Source organism: Notamacropus eugenii, chromosome 4 (assembly GCF_028372415.1).
Source record: "Notamacropus eugenii isolate mMacEug1 chromosome 4, mMacEug1.pri_v2, whole genome shotgun sequence".
NCBI lineage: Eukaryota > Metazoa > Chordata > Mammalia > Diprotodontia > Macropodidae > Notamacropus > Notamacropus eugenii.
The window spans coordinates 432706552-432732806 of NC_092875.1; the positions used below are offsets into that span (position 1 = coordinate 432706552).

Below are 26255 nucleotides of genomic sequence, written 5' to 3' on the forward strand. Positions count from 1 at the left end.
CAGTACTAAGCTTCTTCTTCCCCCCCATATTTCTTTACTTCATTTTAGAGATAATTTTTGCTTTCCCCTACATGTCAGAGAAAGTTGGAAGAGGAGATCAAAATAATGAAATAGATGGTAGTTTGGGCATTTCTGTTCTTGAGGGCAGTTACAAAAACTTCACTGGCATCTTCTTATAGTTCTCAGAAGCAGCAATTGACTTAAAAGCTGTCATCTGGCTGTGTAGACAAAAGCCTATAATGTTAAATGAGTCTGTAAAATGCTTTGAAATTTTGGGAGAAAGGCAGTAGATTTCTTGAACGTTTAGGAAATGGATGTTGGGAAAGTTTCATCAGTGTAGAGAGAAATCCTAGTATCTAATTACCTCCACCAACATTACTTATAATCTTAGAGATTTTCCTGGCATACCGAGTATTTCATTGTCTTGCCCATAGTCCTAAAGGTATTATATGTCAGAAGCGGGCCGTGAATCCAGATGTCCATGACTGGCCCTCCATTTTCACTACCATGTTACCTCTCTACCATGTACCTTGTATATAGTTGGTGCTTAATAAGTATTTGTTGAATCGCATTGAATTATACAATGTATATGCTAGGTCTGATAATGATAACAGTGATGGGATCATCTTAGCATTGTTTCACCTGAATAAAACAGTCTCTGAGTTGTATCCCTTCATTCTGAGCAGAACTTCTAGAGGGAACTTAAAAAATATTGCCAATGATTATAAAATCTGTATTGAAGACTGTAGGGGCACAGGCTGTGTTTTCCTCACTGTGGCCCTTTGAAAAGAAGAGATATAAAAGAGAAAATTAATTTGGGAAGTGAAGAGCTCTAAAAAGGTTTGCTGAGGATTTCCTTTGGATAGTGGCTTACAGTATAAAGATGACAGACTTCTGGCTGGAGTTGCAGTACACCTAACAAAATTTGGTTCAAATATATTTTCCAGGTGTCTTGGAAATATAATCAAAAGGGCTTTAAACTAAAAAAGATGGAGAAGACTATCAGTGAATATTCCTCAAATGAGATGCTATAGAGAGTAGCCAGAAAGAATAAAGAAGAGGAATACCAACTGAGACACCTAGAAATTAATAGGAAATAAACTGTGAATGTGGATACAGGAAAGAGAAGTATCCCAGGCATGGGGGAAGTCAGTGAAAAAGCACAGAGTAGCACAGGAGAGGGTCATTGTCTCTGGATCATGTAGAGAGGGCTAATGTGTAGGAAGACGGGGAAGGCATGAAAGGGACCAGGTTATGAATCAGGGCTTCAAAAGCCCAACTGAGGATTTTATATTTGATCTTAAGAGGCAATAAGGGGCTACTGTAGTTCGTTGAGTAGGGGAATGACATGGTCAGACTTGCATTTTGAAAGATCACTTTGATGTCTGATTGTAGGATGACTAGAGTGTGGAGAAAATTGAGACAGGGAGACCCCACCAGGAGGCCATTACAGTATCCAGGCATGAGGCTCTAATGAGGTCTGTGACAGGGGTGGCAGCTGTGTTGGAGGAGAGAAGGGAATGCAAAAGAGAGACAATGCAGAGATAGAAATGATAGGGCTTGGCAACAGATTAGCTATGGGGAATCCTTGAGAGTGAGGAGTCAAGGATGACACCTAAGCTGTGAACCTAGGTGATTGGAAGGGTGGCATACCCTCTACGTTAACTGGAAAACTCATTCAAGGGGAGGGTTTGAAGGGAAAGGTAATGAGTTCAGGAATGCTAAATAAAGCTCTGAATGAGCTGTTATCTGGTGAGTGAAACTAAGGACAACAAAAAGGGTTGGGGTTTTTTTCTTTATTTGTTTTTGTTTTATTTTTAGCTGTATTGGGAGAAATAAGGATAATCAAATAAGAGACAGGACCTTGACTGGATTAGTTAAGAGGGTGACAACCGATGACAGGGAGAAGAAAGAGCTTCTCAGTTTTTACTTTATCTTTGTTTTCTCTGCAAAGGATGTACTGGAAATAATAAAACAGGAATAGCAGATAGGGAGTTGACACCCAGGATTAAGTGGAGAGAGATCCTTACAGGGCAACTAAGTACCCTTCCTTGAGGAGTGAAAGTTACCTGGCCCAGGTGCACTACATCCTTGAGTCCTGAAAAAAAAACCCCAGCAGATATGACAGCTGAGCCACTGTCAGTGATAGATTGGAGATGGGCAGATTTTATCCTAGTTTTCCAAAAAGGAAAGATAACCATCTGCAAAGTAAAGGTCAATAAGCTTGACTTTGTTTCCTGGGAAAATTCTTGGTTAGGAGACAGCTAGAAAAGGAAGCAGTGATTACAAGTAACCAGCATGGCTTCATCAGAACAGGCCTTGACGTTCTACCCTCATTTCCTTTTTTGATGGGATCAACAAACTATTAAATGACTGGGAAAGTCATGGATATAATGTTCTTAGATTTTTAGCAAAGCTTTTGATAAAACATCTCATAGTGTTCTTATAAGGAAGCAGAAGAAAGAGGAGAAGGAAGAGGAGGAGGGAGTAGAAAGAGGAGGAGAAGACGAATCATAGCTGGCGTTTATATAGTGCCTACTCTGTGCTGGTACTTTATAGTTATTATCTCATTTGATCCTCACAACCCTGGGAGGCAGGTGCTATTATTAACCCCATTTTACAGATGAGGAAACTGAGGCAGACAGAGGTTAAGTGAGCTAATGGTGGTTAAGAGAAGATGGAGAGATATGGATTAGACAAAGGACAAGGTTGGTTGACATTTGATGATTGGTTGAAGAAGGTAGGAATGATTAACCTGGGGCAGAGAAGACTCAGGGAGGACATGATAGTTGTCCATAAGAGCTTCCTTCAACCCTTCTTTGAAGGACTTTTGGGGGCAGGGGGCAGGGGGAGTATGTGTGATTAGACTTGATCTCTTTGATCGCAGAGAGCAAGAACCAGAAGTAGTGGATAGAAGGTGCTGAGACACACCTTCAGTTAAGCTCAATGTCAGAGAAACTCGAGCAGTTAGAACTGCCTCAAAGTGGAATGGCTTTCTGCAAGAGGGGCCATCTTCCCTCTCCTTAGAGGCCTCCAAGGAAAGGTTGGATGACATCTTGTCGGGTCTATGATGTGAGGATTCCTTTCATCTATGGGTTGGATTAGATGATGCTTAGATGTTTCCTTCCAACTCTCAGATTCTATCCTTCCAAAGTTCTCAATGGAAAGGTGGCATTTTCTCTGCTTATATTTGACTACAACTCCTTTACAGCAAAATTACAAGGTAAATAAATTAGTGCTTCATGGAAAATATTGCCGAAGCTAATTTATTTTTCCTTTTTTTTTTTCCCATTTCTACTAATTTGTGAAGAAGATATTTTTAAAAGTGATACTTTCTAGGTTCCCAGGAAATTTGAGTCTAGTGTTTTCAGTTTAATTTGGGATAAAATTTGCATTATGAGTTAATGTATATAGAGTACATTGTAAACCAGTATTGAATGTGAGCTCTTTGTAGTGAGAGGTGTTCACAGTATGAAGAGTGCAACAGGTACCAGTATTTTAAAAAATATATTCCTACTGTTTGGGGAAACAGTTATAGCCAATAGCTACCGTGGGTGTTTTCAGAATTGCCCTAAATTTTTGGAATAAATTGTGTGTGTATGATTAGTGAGTGGGTCAATGAATGAATGAATGAAAAAGCATTTAAGCACTTACTGTGGGCAAAGCACTGTGCTAAGTACCGGGATACAAATAAAAAAGCAAAGTCTCTGTCCTTAGGTAACTCCTATGTAGGTGAGACAGCATCATACACACACACACACACACACACACACACACACACACACACACACATATACACATACCCACAGATATATATATATATACACATACGTGTGTATGCATGTGTATATATAACAAATTTATTTGTCTATAGTTATAACATCACAAAGTAAATATGTGTGTATGTATATATGTATGTATATGTATGTATATAGTTTCAGCTGCAAGTCAGATGGAAATGTCCACTGGTTCTCAGGTTGAAGTGGCCAGAAAGTAGATGACAGTGTACCTTCTTTAAGATCATTTCCATTGATAAAAATGTATGTTTCTGATTTTGACCCATTCAACTGTGCCAAGGACTTTCTTTTCTGTATCTTAGGCATCTGTAGTTGTTAGAGGTTGGGTGGACTTGGGAGGGGAGATGAGCTCTTGCAGAAGCAGTTTCTAGGTCTCATTTTCTTAGGGGTTGCTTAATAGGATGATTTTCAGGGGCTGATCCTGAAGCAGGGATGGTGATCTGGGACGCATTGCCTTTCCCAGGACTCTTGGGTTCAGGATCCTGGGTTGCCTCTTGTCAGTTTGAGGGGAGGTGTTGATCTAAGTGGTTTGACTTTCCTGGCATGTGACACCTTCTGACTCTCCCTCAGGATGCTTTCCTGTTCAAGTATAAGGGAAAAGTAGAAAATCCAAATAATAAGATGTTAATAAGCAAAAGAAGAAAATTCAATGAAAAAGCTACTTTTGTACAATAGTAAACTACTGGTTTACTTTGTGTACTAATAGTTAAACATAAAAATAGCAAGTTACACTACTTCTAGTTTTTTACTCAAAGAAATGTTCTGTTTGAATTATTGTAAATTACAATTTAAAATATAAATTAATGGTTTTATTGTATAAAAATTCAGTTTATTTGCTTTTTATTTCTTAGTCATAGTTATGATCAAATAGCTTAAAGGTTGAATTTTTACTTGGCTCTCAAGTCACTTAATTGATGTTATTCTATTTCATATTAATGCTCATTAACATTTGTGAGTTTCCTAGTATTTTCTTCCGATTTCCCTCAGTAACATCCACAAAGTTAAGCCAGTCTACACTCTTTAGGGTATGTAATTATATTTGATTAACACTCACTGTAATTTCTTAGACTAGCCCAATTGAGGAGATCTTGTAGTCACTTTTTCTAAAATAGGTTTCCATGAGCTCTCTTTACATTGACAGTTCAGGAAGCATTATCTCTTCTTTCCAAGGCATTGGCTCTCTGTAACTTCAGTATGTGGTTACCCACCCTGCCTTTATCTGTCAGGGCAGCTTCCACACCTCATTTAGTCTGCATCATTTGGGGAACTCCTTGACCTCAGATATTTGGTCAACAATCTTCAGATGCCAGGCAGGTGAAAAGAAAATGTTACAAATGGTTGATGGCCTGCAACATTCAGCGACTTTACGATGTCAAAATGATCATTGTATTCTCGCAAAACAGATTAGAGAGCAAATCCCACATAAATCTGGCTGTAACATTTCAGATCATCTGGAGAAACTGAAAAATAAGGACTTGATGTTATTTTTAAGGACAGTTAGCACTTTTCTCATTAACTATGTGGCATTAGAACAGTCATTCATTTATATTTCATCTCACGGTGTAGTTTCTCCTGTTATGGCTTAACAGCAGCTCACTGTGGCTTCTGACTGAAAGAAATTATTGTCACTTATATTAACTATAGCTTTTCTTGGTGATGAGGCACATTGTGTTTCCTCATTTTATCCTTATAACCATCAGGTTGTGCAAATGTGATTAGTCATTTTATAGATAAGAAAGCTCGGGTTCATAGAGGGTAAATTACTTAGGTCTGGTCATACTGTTACTCATTTACTAACCAGGTCTATAGACTTGAACTCAGATGCTCTCTGCTACACCAAGCTGCCTATCACAGCCACATACAACTGGCCAGGGCATCTTGAAGCAGTTTATTCCATTTACCCTCCCATCCCAGCTCATCACCAGAGTGATACAGGGGATGATCTGTTCCTTCAATGCAATGGATTCCTCACAACAATCTGTAAAGAATGATATTCCTCACACTCTGTTGGCGACTTAATTTCCTTTCTTGGCAATTCTTATACCTAGGTTTTTAGTAGATTTTTGTATAAGCAAGACAAGATCATTGTTATTTCCTAGGGTCTAACTTTAATGCTCCTTGTTGCAATCTAATTACTTGTTATGTTTTCTTTTTAAATATTTTTCCTTCTAACCATTTGAAAAGTAACCTTGATTGGCTTGAAAATTTGCACATGTAAGCTTAAAATAAGCACTAAGAAAGCTTTATTTTTCTCTTGGAAAAGGATGAGGAAGAACAGGGCAAAAGGGGGTAGTAAGAAAGAGACAATAGAGAGAATAAAAAGAGGTAGCAACAGAATACCTCGAACATTCTCTTCAGGTGACATGGTGATTCTAGTGCCTGTGGGATTCTCATCTGTGGCATATCACCTAATCACAGTGTGCATGCATTTCTTTGCTTATTAAATTACAGCCATGATTCTAGCTGTTCCTTATCAGTAGACATTGACCAAAGACCCCTTGGAATTTGACATCTCATTTTTGTGTTTATTTATACAAATTGGTATGTGTTTATAATGAGGAGAGAGAGCTCTTGGATTGTCCAAGCTAATGCCAGGCAAGTAACTGAAAAACTGACTTTAAAGAATATTATTAAAATTGTACTTTACTCCCAGAAAGTACAAATCAACAACTAGATAAGCACCAGGGATATTATAATACCTTAGAAAGTTCAGCATCACAGAAATTAATCTTTTTTTTAAGTTATGAGAATTGCATTCTGGACAGAGTAATATGAAAAAATCCTACAAAAATGATTTTTTTCTTTCCTCTCTGTACTTTTTGTAGCTCCTCACAAGTATTATATTGGGTTTCGGTATGTCCATCCTTTAACAGAAGAAGCAATCGAAGAGATGGAGGCAGATGGACTTGAAAGGGCGATTGCATTCACACAGTATCCACAGTATAGCTGCTCCACTACAGGTAAGGGCATCGCTTTTACAATGGAGACTAAATATTTGCCAGCCAAAATAATATGATATACCTGTGAACAGGAATATTCAAGGCAAGGATAAATCACTTAAGAGTCGAATGGCAAATCCAGCCTGTCTCCTTTAAACGCATGAGTTCAGGTAGGTCTATTCAAAGTCTCATGGTTCATCTCTCGCTTGAGTTATTACTTGGACTGCTGAGAATTACAAATGGTGATTAGAAGAAGTAATTGAGAGTATTCCAGTACAGCTTTATAACAGTGATGAACCGTAAGCCACTTCCTATAGTTTGTGTTGTTTCCTTTTATCGTTGCCTTATGTTTTCAACTTAGCAGGGTAGCCAACAGACATAGTTATTTCCATTTTCAAAGAAAAAATGCCCACGTTTGTCACTGTTTTTGGTTGTGCAAAGTAGCACAGCTTTGTGTTTCCCCAGCTTGTGACTGGGGTGACGGAGATGGATCCATATTTGGAAGTCTCTCACTCACTAGTTGTGGGTGAGTTTTCTCTCTCAAGTAGCCATTGCCCATGTGGACAGGGAAGGCTTGCACCTTGCTTCCTTGTCTTGAGGTTAGCTGGTTGGTTTTTTTTGCTCTTAAATGGCGCCTGAACATAAAAACTGTTCAGTTTACCCTCTGATGTAAATAGACTTTAGCCAAGGCTACATTTTAACTATCTATCTGTTTGCAGTGTTTCTTAAATGGTGGGTCTTGACCCCATGGGGGTTGTGAAAAATTTGACTGTAGTAAAAGGTTTCTGAATGGGCAAGAATGAATTAAAAACCAAAAGTATAATGAATCCAAGGTGTTTCTGTTAGGGCTTGCCCAGTTTCACTGCAGCCTTGACTCTGAACACACAGCACATGTGCTTTGCCATGCACATGTCCCTTGCCACGCACATGTCCCTTGCCACGCACATGCCCCTGGAATATGCAACGGATGAATGCTGCCAGAAACTTGCAAAGAGGACTCTGGTGTAAAAAGTTTAAGAAGCTCTGCACTCTAAAGCACTAGTCACTCTTTTAAAAATACCTTGGTCCTCAGAAATAAATGTTAGATGAACAAATGCTGATGGAATCTCAATGGTGAATATGTCAGATTTCATAGGGGAGTAAGCTATACTATCCATACTATTCTATGCTTTTCATTCACTCAGTAAACTAAAAACATGAATTTCTCTAAGAAAACTCAGTACATAAAAATCCAAACTTATAAAGCAGGTAAATTTAGGTGCTAATTATTTAAATAATAAAAAGTTTCCTTTTACAAGATATCTTTTAAATAACTAGATCTTTAAGTGCATGTATAGAAATGTAATTTATTCTAAATATTTTTAATAACATATTTATCACATGAAGCAAGCCCATGCTTCTAAGGTGTGAGACACTCAGAAGGTGCATTAATTCTCGTAAGCCACTTGGCTCTTGTTCACCCACGATATCTTTTAAACATTCACTATTGTGGCAGAACCATAATGTCTTCATTCCTAATGTATTGATAACAAGCAGCGCTTTCAGTTATGTCTTTCCCTCCTCACTTAGTTATATCTAGTCAACCAAATGGTGCTGATCTAAACGAGCTAATACAGCTCATTCCTCCCTGCGCAGGCTAACGCACCCTGGTACATTTTGTTTGAAGTATACTTGTGGTGATAATTGCCAGATAATATTTCAGGAGGGAGTGTTCCTGACCCTGGGTCTGTTAGTTTAAATTAGGTAATTCTATTCAATCATACCCTGCTTTCATGCATTAAGTTCACTTTTTGTAGGCTGCTTTCTGGCCTGAGTACATTTTAATTAAAAAATATGACATTGTCTTGTCTAGCATTTTAAATTGGATGCCTTCTGTTTCTTGTAGTTCTTTTATTTAGAATAATCAATAGATTGGTGATGTGAGACTTCTTAAGGTCACAACACAAGTATCCCATCAGGGTTGGGGGTGAGATTCTGAAGTCCTTCAGTCTCATGTGTTTAACCCTTGGCCCCTTTGCCTGTTCATTTAGTCGAAGGAAGAATCATTTTAAGGTACAGCCTTGCAGTTTGCGGGTCAGGGGAGGAGCTTCATGTTTTCCAACAGAGACATATGGTACCAACACAGAAAATACATGAACCTCTTATTAGGGTACCCCTACACAAAGATGGACTGTTTTGACTTATTCCAGGCTTTGATGTTTCTTTTTTTTTCCTGCACTTTCTCTTAGTAAATTGACTATTCACAAATACCAGTATGCTTTCTCACAAGAAGCTCTCTATTTTAGGAGAATAACTAAGCCTTGACAATGGTCTTGTTCATTGGCAGAGACCACAAATGTGAAAGTCTACTGGAAATGAGGAAAGTCTGTTGTAACTGAGCAAGTATATTAACCTTCATTTCCATGAAGTTTAATTTATGTACATTCTAAAGTTTTTAAATGATTATAATTATACTCATTTGGTATAGAGCGTATAATTACTGACCCTACAAACCTCTTATTTATTCGTATTATGAACAGTTTACTAATTGCTTGCCTATATGTTTTAGGCAGTAGCTTAAATGCTATTTATCGATACTATAATAAAGTTGGGAAGAGACCAAAGATGAAGTGGAGTACTATTGACAGATGGCCTACCCATCCTCTTTTCATTCAGGTAAAAATGGAAGATTGCCAACATCGTTTGTAGCTTTAGTTACTGGTGTTAATGATAAAGTTTTTTGTCTCTACTTGCTTTGTGTAAGCTCTTTGAGTTTTAATTCTATCAATTATTATACTCTGGACTCTTTGCCTGTTTAGTTTTTTGTTTTATTATTCGGGACATGTATAGAAATAATGAAGTGTTTACAATTTTCTCTTAAAAAGCTTAATTAGGTCACAAACAAATTCATTTATTTGCTGGATTGTAAGCTCCTCTAAAGTGGGGCCAATGTTTTGCCTTTCTTTGTTGCTCAGCACTGTACATAATAGGTGCTTAATAAATGTTCATTAATTGATTAATTTGTTCAGTGGTATACCTGTATTTTCATTGATGTGGGTCTTCAACATCTTTGAGTAGCGTGGCCCTTCCAAAATATGTGTGTGTGTGTGTGTGTGTGTATATGTGTGTATATATATATATATATCTCTCATTAGGCCCTTGTACGAAGCATTGAAAATACTTACTATATTATAATGACTTTGCTTCTAAAGTAGATACCCTGATAAAACATATATGCGTTAGTGATTCAGTGATAGAGAATTATATACTAGTTTCCATTCTCTGTCATAGATTATGTACCCGACAGAATTCTTCATGTTAGCATAGTTTGCTCAACTTTGCATATGTTGCTGTTGATAATTATACCCCACAAATGCATTTTACTTTGTCCCATAAATGGAAGCTTTTGCCAGTTGGAAAGTTCACTAGCATTTGGAAGAATGTCCATTAAACATATATATATGATGTTTAAGACTTCCTATTTAAAATCCATAACCACTAGATGGTGCTCAGCATCACTGTGAATTTGGGTTAAGTTCCTTAGAGAGTCTATAATACCCCTTGAGGTCATGTTGTAGGTGATGTAATAGGTTCATATAATAACTCTTCATATCTAGAAACTGGGACTTGTGACCATTTTAAGAAATAAAGTGGAAGGAATGAGACTGATTTTAGCTCCACGGACTGCTTTCTATATTTGATTTCCTGACTGTGCAGAAGGTTCTGTTGTATTTAGCTGGAACATGAACCTGAACCATGATGGTCTTTCTTGCCTTTGCTCTGGAGAGGCTTGTGACTTTGCACGTGGGGGTGTTTCAGGTCAAAGCTGACATGTGGTAGGAGAGCTGAAAGAGAGATCTGCGCAGCATCTGCCTGCCTGCACTCATCTAGTGAGTAATTAGATTTGCATTAAAATTCAGCTCTTTGAAAAGGGGGAAGTAGAAAGATGGAAAGGTATCTTGCCTGAGGAAGTCTCTGTTCATAAAATGAAAGGGAGTTTCAGAAGCGTTTAGCTGCCCTACTCCACAATCCCACTGACGACGAAGGGTAGTGTTTCGTTTTCTTTGTATAGTTTGATTGCATGTAGAAAATGCTGCCGATGGGATTTTTCAGGTGGAGTTGCGCTTGTATTTGTCTGTTGCTCTTTAATTTTGAGCATGGCACAGGCAATCTTAAACCATGATAGAGTTGTATTTATCACTTGCTATTCCATAACTGGTGTGCAGGAGATGATTTTGAAATTCCAGTTCTTAATAGATTTCATTCTTAGCATTAAGGATCATTCAGCGGAAAAGAAAAAACAAAACAAAACCCAGCAAACTGAATGAAACAAAAGACTTCATGATGGCATAAGCCAGAAGAAATCAAAATCCATTTTCTTATTTCGCATTTCATTTTTATCCCAGAAATAACAAAATAAAATAATAATTTTACTTATATATATGTGTGTGTATGTATATATATACACATATATATACATACACACACATATATATACACACATATGTATATATCCTGGCTTAATCTGTTGGAGCCAGTAATATCCATGCCATTTCTAGGCTCCCAGATAGAATTTGCAGAAGACTTTCTCCCTAGCCCTCGGACCACAGACCTGGCTCACCTAGGCTGCCTGAGCTTTAAATACTGAAGAGGTTTTCTGTTTTACTGCCTGTGGCAGGTCCTGCCTTGTGATAAAACTTTTTTAAGGAGGTAATTAACGAACATCGAAAAGGAGCATTAACTCTTCCAGCCTTTTGGGACACTGTTTTTCACATTGAAACTGTAATTTACCTAATGGTGCTCAGAGGTTCTGGAAAGGGGGCTGTACATCTCAGTGTGTATTTAGGAGTTTGACTTATGGAGCACTGAACCATGAACAGGAATATAGACTACAAAAGTGCACACTGTTTTGGTAAATTGGCCTTCCAGCTTAGAAGATGGGACAAATAAATGATAAAAGTGAAGAAAGTTGTACTTGTTGAAAATTGGAATGATGAACGCAACTTTGGACTTGAAGTCAGGAGACTGGTATTTTGGTTCTCATACTGATTGACCTTGTATAAATTGGCAGATTTTATGCATTGTTTTCCTCCGATGTTTGTGGTGGGATTGACACGAACTTATTATTAGGAGACTGACCTTGGTCTTAAAAGATGTCATAAAAATAGAACACCATTTTCTTACTTTTTCCTACTCTTATTTCCATCTAATGTATTTTAGTTTAATGTGATGTGCCTGAAAGCCAAACAAAGGAAGTTTTAGAAAGACCTGGTAAGCTGTTTTCCTGCTAACTGAGCAAATGAGATCTTAAAACAACTTCTCTTCCCCATATGTGTTTCCTCTCCATCTGGAAGTGTGCCCTGTGCCTCCCGAGGGGAAGCAGACACAGAACGTACATTTTCAGTGAGCCATTAGTGAGCTTTAGAAGTTTCCCATCAAATTCCCTAGGCCCCTGAAACCGTTGTTAGCTGTTTTGATGGTGAACTAAAGGAGGAAAGATGGTACTTTTGGCTGTCAGAAAATAACTTTTTTTGTTTTAATGTTACCCTGAGAACATTTTGATATAACTTATTTATTTTCAAAGTTTGTTTCCTTCACTTCTACTGGCTTTCTTACACCTTTCTTATTTTCTTTGTATTTACACAGTGCTTTGTAGACCACATACAAAAAGAACTGGACCTGTTTCCACCAGAGAAGAGAGGAGAAGTGGTCATTCTTTTCTCCGCACATTCACTTCCAATGTCTGTAAGTCATAAAAAAAATATATTTTCTGAAATCAAAGAGATGTTTATGCATAATATTGTTTTTCCTTTTTGTGGTCAGTGATTATTACCTCCATTTTATAAACTTATCAGATCAGCTTACCCTCAATAGGGCAAAGAACGTTATGCTATGTTTATGGGCAAAGGATGATATCTGGTAGAGCTAGATTGATCAATGTACATCAATGTACATCATTGGGGTATTCTTAATATATATTCATATATAATAAAAGCGCCATCCTTTAAAAATGAGAACCATAGATCAAGGACACTGGAAATTCTATTGCTTTTGACTCTTTGTTGCGGTCAGTTGGTCTTCAGGTTAGAATGCTGAGACTGTCAGCAGCTGGATTTTGTCAGAACTGAATGGGGGTGGGGGCTAAAACTGAACCCTCTGATTACTCTTCCTTCACTTTCAGAAGGAACTCTTTGCTATTCACAAAGTCACGGGCATCCTTTTCCTTTTAAGTTTCCTCTTTCTTCCAGTTTTCATCACACACCTCATTGTGTTACTTTGTTGATTATTTGCTCATCAGAACATCTTTTCTACTTACAAAGCAGAAGCTTCTGATTCTAGAGATTTCAATATTCCTGTAGTCTGGGTTGGACCTTGAATTCTTTGTCAAATGGAATAATTAAGATAGTTGGACAATATGAAATACCTATGACAAGCAAATTTCATGCTGTTAAAGCCACATTTTTGGAAAGACCTAACAGAGAGATTAGCTAGAACAAATTCTGTTATCTTTTGTGTGTGGCTTGTGATAAAATATAACTGGTTTGCTTTCTACTCTTCTGTATTTTGCTCCTATACGTCTTACCTGGGAATGTTGCATGTCATATACCGGTTTCTCCTTAATGGGAGAAAAACCCCCCAAACCTTTAAAGCATACATGAGCATTAACATGACCTCTGACCTTAATGAAGTTAGGTAGAATTTTAAAAAATGATACTAACAAATAGACAGGAGAGTAGATATTAAAGGTATTAATAAGAATTAATTATTAGCAAGTAACTGTGGGTTTAGAGATGGAAGGGTCTTAGAGGCCATCTTACCCAGTCTCTTCCTCACTTTACCACATGAGAAGACAGAGGCCAACAGAGGCCGGGTACTTGCCCTAGGTCACACAGGTAGTAGATGTCAGGATTTAAATCCAGGATTTCTGACTCCAAATCCAGTTTGCCCCCTGCTCCTCTTTGTTGTCGCAACTAATTGTACGTAAAGATAGAGTTCTGATCTTTAGTGTCATGTCATTTTTCTTGAAGCAGCAGCTGACAGAGGCATAGTAGAAGGAACATTAGATTGGGCATTGGAAGCCCTGTATTCTCTGCCATTAACTAGATGTATGACCTTGGACAAGTCATGTCATTTTTCTAAGACTCAGTTTCTTCTTTGGTGGAATGAGGGGGTTGGATTAGAAGCTTTCTAAAGTCACTTCCATATCTGTGTCTTAGATACTTCTAAATCTGGAAAGAATCATTGCCTTCATTTTGGTAAGAGGAAATGGCTGGAATATATTTTTGTGGGTTGACAAGAATTTTTTTGGGATGATGGATTTTTAAAAATCTGTTGATATGCATTAAACGGTTTTTTTCAGTGCCTGTTTTACTTCTTAGCAATTTTTATGTTTGATTTTTTTTCTTTTCTATTTACACTTAATAGTATTTTTTTCCAATTACATGTAAAGATAGTTTTCAGCATTCATTTTTGTAAGATTTTGAGTTCCAGATTTTTTTCTCTTTCCCCATTCTGTTCTCCCTTCCCAAGAGAGCAAGATATTGGTTATACACGTATAATCATGTTAAACATATTTCCACATTAGTCATGTTGTAAAAGAAGAATCAGAAGAAAAAAGAAAAAAACCATGGAAAATAAAAAAAATAAAAACCAGAAAAAGTGAAAATAGTATGCTTTGCTCTGCATTCACACTCAATAGTTCTTTCTCTGGATGTGGATGGCATGTTTCATCATGAGTCTTTTGGAATTGTCTTAGATCCATGCATTGCTGAGTCTATCAAAGTTAGTTTTCACACAGTGTTGCTGTTACTGTGTACAAAGTTCTCCTGATTCCACTCACTTCTTTATGTTTGATTCTTAAATGAAAAAAATGCCTGCCTTTCATTTTTAAAATGGCCTTAGATGAACAGTGCTATGCAGTAGGCACCAGAAGGAGAAGAGGCATTTTCTACTTGGCTTCTTGACCTGTGGGTAGCATGGTTCATATGGCATTATAGCAAATATGATATAATGGATTCAAAAAGAATACAACTACTAATGGTAAAGGAGAAGATGGCTGCGGATAGATCTGTTGCAGTCCATTTCTCTAGCTCAGAATTGAACATTCTGTCCTAAAAGCGTGGCCAGGGAAGCCTAAAAGATGGCATATTTTCCATTTCAAAAGTATAATAAGCACCCCATCACCACCACCTGGTGGTTTTTTTTCTGTTGTTTAAGTTGCCAAATTTGATATAGGGGCAGAGGACAGGGGGCCTGGGGCACAGGGAGACTGGGGTGACTTTTTAATGGGTCTTTACTGCCACCTGCTGGTCATCAGCAAGGAACTTCTTTGCTCTGACCGACGGGGAGGGCAAGTGAGACCTTGGAGAGAAGCCCCTCGTAGCAAAGTCTATTTACTCAATAACGAAGCAGGGTTAGGAGCTCATTTTCATTTTTTTGTAGGTGGAGGAGTGAGGACGGTGCACAAGAGCTCTGAACTTAAACTTCTACCATAGGGCCACAGGTTCTCAGCTCTCTTTTTGCCCATTAATATGCTAAGGTCTTCAGTTCAGAATTAAAAAAAAATCACTGAATAATATTAGATTTTTTCCTCTTCTTACCCTCATGCTTCATTTCCTTCTGTTTTCCTAAGGGGTTGAGCATGTTGGGGGTAGGGAGGATTGCTGGCTGGGGAAAGCAAGTTAATGGAAGTAAAACCTGGAAACCTGCTGAAGTAATAAAGGACAGTGGAGTTACTGGATACAACAATCCTCAGGAGGAGAGACAGTGAGCAGGGGAATTGTCAGCCTAGCAATCTCTTATTTACCCATTCGTGCTTTCTGCAGCTTTCTGGTTAGCTTTGATATTTCTGAATTCTACAAAATGGTTTGTTGGTATGAAATCATTTCTGAAGCAGTTAAAAGGAAACCCAAATTGAATGTTTCCAAAGATATTTAACAAACTTTGCAGGCCAGCTATAGTTCTTGAGCACTGCTACGTAAAGGTTTAAAGTGTATTGTAACTTAGTCTTTGTTCTTAAGTTCATAATCTAGCCCTTTTTCTGTTGCATCATCTTTTATTCACCTTGTTTCTATCAATTCTAAGCCTTTTTCTGTACCACCATACGTAAAACTTTAATTCTCGTTTAATAATATACCTCTCTTCCTTCAAGTCCCTTCTTGCATCATGTGATTACAAAAGATATTTGATGGACATTCACACACTCTACACCAAATTGACCCTTTCCATCCTTCTTTTCTAGAGTTTACTTTTCTTTTTTGCATGTACAATGAATGCATTTGGTAATTATTCTGATAATGGTAGAATCTTGATTATTAAGACTTTTTTGTAATTTTAGTGAAAGAAACCAGATCTAGTTTTTCCTTAATTGTACTTTGGAGGTCACCTATGTGCATCTTGCTTGGCTGTTCTTCATATGATTGGAGCCTGAGAACATAATATTTCTTGACCACAGGTAGTCAATCGAGGTGATCCTTATCCTCAAGAGGTAGGAGCTACAGTCCAAAGAGTAATGGAGAAGCTGGGTTACTCCAACCCTTACAGACTTGTCTGGCAGTCTAAGGTATGTTTCAGAATCCAGTAACTTAGGAGTGTAATCTTCTATAGTTTTTTCACATTTTTAGTTCATCAGCCTTTAGAGAAAGTCAGTTCTCTAATTAAGTGCTAAAAATATTGATCACAACGCATATATCAGCACGTACATGGGCTTGATCATTTTGAAATCCGGATACTCACCATGGAAACACAAATAACTGGAGGTGAATAAGAGGGAAAAGAAAAGAAATGACCTAAAAAAAACGTGGTTGTGATTTAAAGAGATTTATTATTGTAACAAAAATTTGATCCAGCAAAATTTACTAAATACTTATTACAGGAAAGGTAGTGTGCAAGGATTCTTAGAAAAAAATTATCTTTACCCTCAGAGAACTTATATTTTTTTGGCAGAATAGGATGTATGAAGGAAATAAATATAATTTGAGGAAAAATGAGTGAATGAGCAAATGGGAAGGTATTTGTTATGTACTTACTATGTGCCAAATACTGATCTAATGCTGCAGATACAAATAGAAAGTGAGACAGTACCTGTCCTCAAGAAGCTCATATTCTGGTCGGGGGGAGATAACACTTGTAGGAAAAAGAGTGTGAAGAAATAGTGAGAGCATAGGATCCTAGACTTAGAGGCCATCTAGTCTAATCTTATTGAAAGAAAACTGAGGCAACTGGTGGCACCACAGTGCTCTGAAGTAACTGGGCTTAGAGTCAGGAAGACCAGAATTCAAATGTAGCCTCAGAGACTTGCTGGAGGTATGACCTTGGGTGACTCACCTGCCCTTTCTCTACCTCTATAAAATGGGGATAATAAAACCATCTCTTCTGCAGAGTTGTTGTGCTTACTATGGTAAACACTTCATAAATGCCTGTTTCCATCCTCTTGTAGGAAGCATCAGATGTAGAATCTGAACTGAAGTCCTGTGATTCCCAGTGCTTCCAGGAAGGAGGTTGTCCTTGGGCTGAGTCTTGAGGGATGATAAGGATTTTGAGAGGCTGAGATGAGAGGGGAGAGCAGTCAGCAATGGGGCGGTGGGGTGGGGAACTAGGGAGGAGCAGGGACAGCTTTTTTAAATGAGTGGAGGTGAGAGGAGACATTATACTCAGTTTGATTGTAATGTACCTAATTACAGGTTCTGTTGCCATTTTGTTTTTGTTTGTGTATTCCTAACATTTTTAGTATAGTGCCTTGAATATTTTGAGGGCTAATGAATGGCACTTAATAAAGGCTTGTTGAATTGAATTTTCATACAAAAACTAAACAGAACAAATCTTTAAGTTAACTGAAACCCCTGCATCTCTTGATCACTTGATCACTTCCTTGTTTTCACCTCCTTCCTCCTTGCCTTCACTGTCTCCATGGTTAAGTATTCAGATTTCAAAATGAATGGTTCTATTTAAGTCACATCAGAGTGTATTTATGTTGTCACTAATGTTTCATTTTCGTAGGTTGGTCCAATGCCATGGTTGGGTCCACAGACAGATGAAACTATCAAAGGACTTTGTGAAAGGGGCAGAAAGAATATCCTTCTAGTTCCAATAGCATTTACCAGTGATCATATTGAGACCTTATATGAACTAGATATTGAGTATGCACAAAAATTAGCAAAGGAGGTAAGTTTCCTTTTAACTTTCATTACTAATGAGCATTAATGTGCATATCTGTATTTCTGACTTTCTAAGTGGGAGTACACATTTGGTCACATAAAAACAGATCACTCTCTTCAGATGCTTGAATGATTTTTGCGTAGAAGACAAAGTGAACTTATTTTTCTTGATTCCTAGAAGGCAGAACTATAATGTACTGGGAGGAAAAAAGAACTTGGTAATAACTAGAGATGTTAAAAAATGAAATGAGTTCTCTTACTAGATAGGGAGTTCCCTTTTGTGGAAAGTATTCAGGCAGAAGTGCTGTGACCTCTTGTTAGTGACATTTTAGAGGGAATTCATGATTTAGGTTGCTGTTGTGATTCAGTTGTTTTCAGCCTGTCTGTATCTTGTGGCCCTATTTGGAGTTTTCTTGGCAGAGATACTGGAGTAGTTTGCCATTTCCTTCTCCAGTGATTTTTAGAAATGAAGAAACTGAGGCAAACAGGGTTGAATGACAGGGTCACACATCTTGTAAGTGTCTGAGGCCAGATTTGAACTCAGGAAAATGAGTCTTCTTGAGTCCAGGAACCATAGTCTATCCGCTCTACTATCTAGCTGCCCCAGTGCTAGCCCATACCCATGATTCATTTGGGGATTGTCAAACTGGATGAGCTTGGTGATCTCTGGAGACTCCTTCCAAGTCTAAGATCCCAATGATTCTGTGACTCCATCTGAATCCCACTCCTTCAGAATTTCTGGTGATTTTAACTGGGATTGAGTTGATATTTACTCCTATTCTTCATGAAGATCTTTTTATTCATAAAGTAATTTCATAGTGTAAAAAATATTGAAGGGGGAAATGCTTTAAAATCATTAGTAATACTTTAAAGTATAATTTGGAAGCATATTAGCAAATAAAAACATGGTTACTCATTAAAGCAGATGGCTTAATGATCACTATGAGACAACAACTTTTAGCTTAGTTTGAATAATCTATATACTGTATGAAAACTGCACTGTTTTTAAAAAGTCAGTTCTTCAGACTTTTCATTAATCCTGTCAGGCACCTTTCCATTAATCTGAGTTAGGTTTTATTGTGCCATAATTCCTTTTCTTCCTTGATGTTGTCATTTAATTTGGGACTTTCATAAAAATTTATTTTTCTATTACATGTTACAAGGCATATGGCTTTTAAAATTCTATATGCTTTTTTTTATAAGTATGGGATTAAACACAGAATTATATCCCTAGTAATTTTCTTGACCTCTTTTACGTACTGATTTAATTAGCTATTTGCCACTGTGTTGTGATCAATCTGATTACTGAAATAAGAAATACCATCATTAGCATCTTGTAATGTAAGATGGATGTGAATTGTCAGTCACTATGGAGAAAAACTATAGTTCAGCTATGTTATGGGTTAAATAACCTTTTGTGGGCTAGTTGGAGAAACCTAACCACCATTTATAACATTTAGCCTATGGAAAAATGCATTCCGCATTTATGGAGAGAGGGGAGTATAGTAATGGGAACACATGGCCCTCCGACCACTGTGGCCATTAAGCCATTCCTTGCACAGAGGTTCAAATAACACTTCTTACTCTCAAGGACTTTCACCTTGTGGTATGGTGCTGTAGGACGGCTACTCGTGTGTGTACGGTATACCCTTCATGTACTGAAGAGTGTTTGTCACTAACTTTGTTAGGAGGCTTTGTGGGAAGGTTACAATTAGCTAAAATGAGGCTCGTAGAAACATTTTTCATGTTTCTCTGTCCCACTCTTAACTAATGTGGTTTATACCAAGAATTTATTAGGGAGTTTTTTCCCCATATTAATGACATCTCACATCCATCTTACATTGATATTTATTATTTCAATAATCAGATTGATCCCATCAGTGGCAAATGGCTAATTAAGTCAGTGCATAAAAGGGAACAAAGAAACCAACTCCCTGCCATTTTTAACATTGTTTATATGATGATATGTGTTCTCAGTTTCAAGGAACTGAGAAATGAACTTTTAAGAACATAGACCCCTCTAAATGGAGGGCTGTCTGTAGCTTTGACTATGTAAATTTTAGCAGTTCCCTCCCCCCAGCCTACTGATGCTAGAACTAATTAATGGCGATAGAAAGGAAGGTAGCCCAAGGAAGAAAGAGGAGATTCAGGTGGCCTAGATCTTTTACGCATTGGATAATTAACCTACAAATAAACATCAGTCATTGTACTGTTGTTTTGAGGGTAGACCAACCAAATTTATCAAATCTTTTTTAAGTACCTTAATTACACAAGAATATGTACAGAAAAACTCACTCAACTCTAAATTGTATTAGTTTTAGGTCTAGAAAAACACTAATTAGTAAATTTGCTTTTTCATTCTGATACTTCAGAAGAAAAAAATACTTCAGTCTAAGTTGGTGATACTCAGTTTTATGGTAATATCTGTAATTACTCTTAGCCAAAAGAGCATTGTGTTTCGGTTGGTTATTATTGTGATGCAGAAATGGGCAATCTGGAATTAATATGAAACAGGTAAACATGAAAGAGACATATCTTATTAAGAGAAAAAACCCCTAAATACATGGAATTTTAGCTTACCTACAAGTTGGATAAGAGGCTACAGCAGTTATTTTTATAAGCAGAATTGAAATAGACCCCCAAACCTTATCATTGTTAGAGAATTAAATGAATATTTTAACAAGATGTGTGTTAACTGAATGTAAGTTTTTTCACGTAAGAGATGAAGACAGAAGGAATGACATGTTACTAGTGAGACGCTGTTGGAATTGCATGTTAGAAATCTGTCTGCTTTGTTATTTTTTTCTGGAGGAAAAAAATGAAGGGCAAATTTAAATGAAGAAATAGTTATATTTTGAGGGTAACAAAAATGGATTAGAAACATATGATGCTTATGCTTGGGGGGGATAAGAATAGCAGGTAGAAACTGAAAAGACATTTATAATACCAGGGGTGAACATTAACGCATAGCCCAGGTCCAGTATTTTCAATTAGCAGCTGCCGATCGACACTTTGGAACCAAGACTGTGGGCTGTGGTTTTGTTTGTTTGCTTGTTTTTGATTGTAGAAGGTTTAAAAAAAGGCTAAATTTAAAAAGTGTGTTTTTTTCTTCTCATTTGATGCAGTGTGGAGTTGAAAACATCAGAAGAGCAGAATCTCTTAATGGAAATCCATTGTTCTCTAAGGTATCCACAGTGTTGCCGCTATCTTAGTAGAACACAGAGTGGAGCAGTCCTCTGAGAAACTCGAGCAGAATATTGGTTTTCTCACATATTAAAACATTTTGAGTTCCAATTAATTACAAAAAATAAAAATCGAATTCCCTATACTTAATTTTTTTTCCCTTTTATCCCCAATTTTCCTGTTTGTGCCTCTGTGCACTTAAGGTTAATTTAAAATCAGCTTTCCAAAAAACAATTATTTTAGGGTATTGGTGAGAGTATTTAATTTCCAAAAACCCTTCTCTTAGCCTTCTTTGAGCTGAGGTTTCCCAGAAAAGGAAGGCTTTGTAGTCTTTAGTTGATAAGATTTATGAATGAACTTTAAAAGAAAACCCCAAACCAAAAACACTCTGGTAATGATGGGGGCAAACCCAAAAGGAAAAATTAACTGAATATACTTTTCAGTTCTAGCTAATCTTTGTTTCTTATCATCTGTTTTTCAGGCACTGGCTGATTTGGTTCATTCACATATCAAATCAAATGAAATGTGCTCCAAGCAGTTAACTCTAAGCTGTCCACTCTGTGTAAATCCTGTCTGCAGGGAGACAAAATCCTTCTTCACTAATCAACAGCTGTGACACATGGTCTGCAAAGCCAGTTGGATTAGTCAGGAGAAGAACTTCCTGGGGTGACCCCACAGACACCCCGAAGACATCTCATCTAGGGGAAAAATGTTAAGAGAAGTAAAGGAACAAAATTACATTACTATGTTGATGAATCCTTCGGTATACTTTGCTTGATATTACGTAGACAGTGATTCTGAACATCCCTCTAGAAGGAATTCTATTTGTACATACTTAATGTGCTGTGAACATTCACATTTTATTCTTTTAAGTCTAGTGACATTCTTTAAGTATCGCTGGCATAATAGCCGCTTGGCTGTTTCGTTTAAATAATAAATAGATGGATTTTAAAGACTTCTTGCATTCTAGAAACACATTGTTAAATACAGATTTTGGTGTCATCACCAAAGAAATTTTACAGCAGTCCAGATGAAGATATTCCATAAGGACCATGGGGATAGTTGCACTGAAATTGAATGCCTTTCATTCATCTGTTTTTCTCATTGTTTCAACAGAAGTGTCTGACTATTAAAAACCTAACTTGAAAAGAAGGATACTCAGTCTTCTTTCTGTGGCCTCGCAGTAGTACCGTGTCATTGGGAATGAGCTCTGATGCCTGTGTCGACCAATGATTTGCCAGAAGTTTGCTGGTGAAGCTGGTCTTCTTTGCATATTGCTTTTTTCATTGGTAATAGGGAAAATGCATTGATTTCTAAATCCCCATGAGATTCTGAAATCCCTTTGGGTAAAAACTCAGAGCTGGTAACAACCTAAAAATATATTGTCTATAATGCATTACTTTATGGAACTTTACAGTGGCTTAAGGAATATTCATAGTTTTTCCTCTTGGCCTCTGGAGGTTTATGTTCTTGAATGATGATGTTACTGAGAAATTTTGATAATATCTTGATTTTTAATTTTGCTTCCAGAATCCCAGTGAGCGTTCTGTGCAAATTCTCTTCTCTCTGAGATGAGTTTCTCCATTCTGAATAGGTTTGTTTTGAAAATTATTTTTTGAATGGCAAATATGTTTTATAACCATGAGCTCATAGGTAAAAAGTTACCCCTAAATGCAGCAGTGATGTCAGATAATCAGATCTCATGTGTTCTGAGTTAAATGGATTAAAATTCATTGTTAGCTGTATACACAATAGAATTTGTAATGATTGCTATTTTCCTTCATTCTTCCAAAGCCCAATGCTTCATGTTCTTCAAAAGCAATTTTCTCTGTGTGATTTTAAAAAAAAGTTTAGAAAATAGGAGTATTCTTTAGAGGATTTATAGGTCTTCTGTATTCAGGTTTGCTGTGTTAATAAATATTACGACATCTGTAAGGGTGTTTTGGAGATACGTAGATGAGATTGGCACATGAAAAAATGCCTCCCACTTTTGTTGCCCTAGTAATAGTCCTCTCAATAACTTAAAATGCGGTGGTATGTTAGAAGAAAGAAAGAAAGAAACAGGAAAAGAAAGGAAGGAAGGAAGGAAGGAAGGAAAGGAAGCAAAGGAGCAGCTGAATTTTGATCATTTGGTAAAAAAGAAAAAAAACTGACTTTTCTATGAGGGGACTGTTTTTGTAGTTTAACTTGATTCTGAGTAGAAGCACTTGATTAGGCTCTTGCTGTAGGATGTTATTGCAGAACTGTTTATTGACTTCTTTTTGAGCTTTGATTTGGAATCTGGTGCTATATGGAATTTCACATCATAAAGAATGAGTAGTATCCCACTCATTTTACCCCAAGAAACTATGATACAATTCTTTTTTAGTCTATGAATGTGGCCTAGCCCTTAAGTATTCTTGGCTAGAGAATTTAAGGAATGATGAGAGAGTCCAGGTTGGTGGCACTTTAGACCCTCAGGATGGACGCAGCACTACAACCTTAGAATCCCTGCAGACAAGACCTTAACATGCTCTTCCACCCTCCACCTTACCCCGATTCTCAGTTTATCCCTGAAACCTAGCCAGTTGATCAAGGAACCTTAGACATTAGTCTGGGCCAAGATTCTTGGTGCTGATTTAAAACTAGGCCAGCTTCCCATATTAAGGCATTGTGGTGACATTTATTTGAATCTTTGTCCATGGTATTGGTTATTTTTACGTTAACCCTGATTGCCATTTAATTACTGCTTGATAAGTCTGGAGTTTGGTAGCACCAAATTATTGATGGGTCTTTTTTGGACTGTTAGGTGGGCTATGAGAAGAGTGTTTGCTTAGTTGTCAACTTCGGCATTACAAATGTCTGCTCTGGGTAATTAGCACTAAAATACTGCTGGCTCTCCTCAAACTGAGCTCCTGAGTAGTGAGGACTTTAAATTGATGAAGCAACTTCTTATAAGGATTAAAAGAGCTGTGATTATTAGGTAATTTGGCTTGCCAAAATTAGTGTAAGGTACAGAATTCTCCTGAAATACAGTCCCTTATTTAAAGATTATACAGTTTCACTGCCACCATTCACCTGTTTATTGTCTTGTACTGAAAGGAAACTCACTTTTTAATATTTGAAAGGAACTTAGCTTTGAAAACCTTTTATGCTGTTCACCTTGCCAAAGTGTCTTCTAAATGCAGTTGCTCTCAGGCACACTGTTGGGGTTTTAATTAATAGGTAGTGGGTAGTTAATTAATAGCAATAAATTCCTTTGACAATGTACATGTGATAAACCTTTTCCTTAACCTGTTATTAGTGTACAGCACTAAAACAAGTTAGAAACTTTACTAATTCCCAGAGTTACATTGTCCTCTGTCCCTTTCCCACATGTCTTCTGTACAGTGGTTCTTAAATGCATGGTTGCGATGGTGAGCCAGGTATAAGGAAAGAGTAGAATGTTGGACACCATGTTGCTAAAGCTTTGGCTCAGAGCTGATGATATGTGCGTAAAGCACCTCCTGAGTCATATTCTTGTCTTTATGGACAGGAGTCATTGATGTATAATAAAAAGGAGGAGATAGTAGTTCGTGAAAGTTTTCAGTTGGCTTCCCAAATACAGATTTTCCTTCTTCCCTTTTTCTGAACAAATTTGCTCTTTTAATGTGAGATAGGCCATATAGAACAAGACTACCATTTTTTTTTTTTGTAGGGATGGGGGCAGACCTAGATCAGTGGTTCTCAAAGTGTGTTCTAGAAATCTAAGATCAAAATTATTTTCATGATGGCACTAAATTTTAATTTTCATTATGGTAAATATTGATAGATATAACCCACCTAAGCAAAAGTTCTTTCGTGATAAGGGTGCTCAATAATTTTTAAGACTGTAAAGTGGTCTTGAGACCAAAAAGTTTGAAAACTGTTGTCTAGACAATATGAGACTCACACACACACATATACACACGCATCATATATAGTATGTATATTACATATACACACATATATGTGTGTGTATATTACATATACACACACATATATGTGTGTGCATAGATAGATACACATATAGTCACTCATATATATGTGTGTGTATAATTTTACAGATTTGTGTGTATCATTCAAGAAGCCATAACTGAAATACGTAAGTAAGATGGTTTGTGCAACTAGCTGCAGATGTATTCAGATCAGTTATTCAGGACCTGACACATTTGAAATGTGTGAAGAATTATTCAACCAAGAGGGTAGTAAGATCAGAATAAATACCAGTGAGTAGGGGCAGGATGAGACCTTCACCAGCCCCAAAGTTCAAAATAACCACATGGCCCTTTGCAGGCAAGGGAAGCTCCTCTCTTCTGCTCCTCCCTCCTCCCAAGGGCAGTTGCTTTGGCAGAAAGCCAGATTACTAGGGATAAGCTGCAGCTGGGGACAGGGAAAAATTAGGAGCTGCACCTTAAAATTGAGGACATCTGGTAGCCTTAACAGTCAAAATATCTGTTTGTGTGCACATGCATGTTCATGTCAGGAGAATCCTCCAAGAGTCTTCATCCTCATCCCTTGGTAGATTGTTGGAAGCATTCAAAGCCAGGATCAGTTTGGCCTCATTGTTTCTTTAATTCTTGTATTCGACTAATTTTTCTTTAAAAGTGCTTCCTGAAAAGCCCTGACCTTGAAGATGCATGATGGTGGTTGAGGAAAATAATTCAACTGATTAAAAAAAAAAACCAAATTAAATTTAGTGCTGCATTCAGAACCCTTAATGGAAATCAGTTTCTCAGTTTTCATCAGCAACACATGGACTTGTGAGAACATTTCAAACTATTAAACTACTGTTTATTTTCTGTTGTTTATTCACATGACATCTGTAAGTTTAAAAGATAATTTTAAATACACGGTCTGCCCTAGGACTGCTTTGACAACACAACTCTAGAACTTTACTATAATTGCCTTGTAGTGAGAAAACTTTAGAGATCATCAGCACTTGACTTTAAATATTTAAACTAAGACCCATAGAAATTAATCCAAGATCATATAAATATTAGCAGAACCAGAATTAGACCCCAGTTCTTTTTTCTTCTACTCTAGTCACTTCCCACTATTCCAAAATCCCAGTCTGGGAAATTGTGTTCTAGTGAGGTTGTGTGTACCTGTTCCAATTTTATTTTATAAAATAAGTTTAAATGGACAGATTTTGCGATAAACCAGAATTCTACGTTAGCCAATGATAACTAGCATTGCTAGTT

The 26255-nt window shown here is 37.2% G+C and overlaps 1 protein-coding gene across 1 annotated transcript in view; it reads left to right on the forward strand.

Moving 5' to 3' along the window:
- Nucleotides 1–22206, forward strand: part of FECH (ferrochelatase) — a 45055-nt gene extending 22849 nt beyond the window's left edge. The window contains exons 5-11 of the mRNA XM_072605965.1: nucleotides 6623–6757; nucleotides 9285–9391; nucleotides 12362–12460; nucleotides 16170–16277; nucleotides 17714–17878; nucleotides 20997–21056; nucleotides 21536–22206. Of these exons, the coding sequence (XP_072462066.1) occupies nucleotides 6623–6757; nucleotides 9285–9391; nucleotides 12362–12460; nucleotides 16170–16277; nucleotides 17714–17878; nucleotides 20997–21056; nucleotides 21536–21670 (809 nt within the window). The 3' untranslated portion in view covers nucleotides 21671–22206. The remainder of the gene's footprint in view (nucleotides 1–6622; nucleotides 6758–9284; nucleotides 9392–12361; nucleotides 12461–16169; nucleotides 16278–17713; nucleotides 17879–20996; nucleotides 21057–21535) is intronic.
- Nucleotides 22207–26255: the final 4049 nt, after the last annotated feature.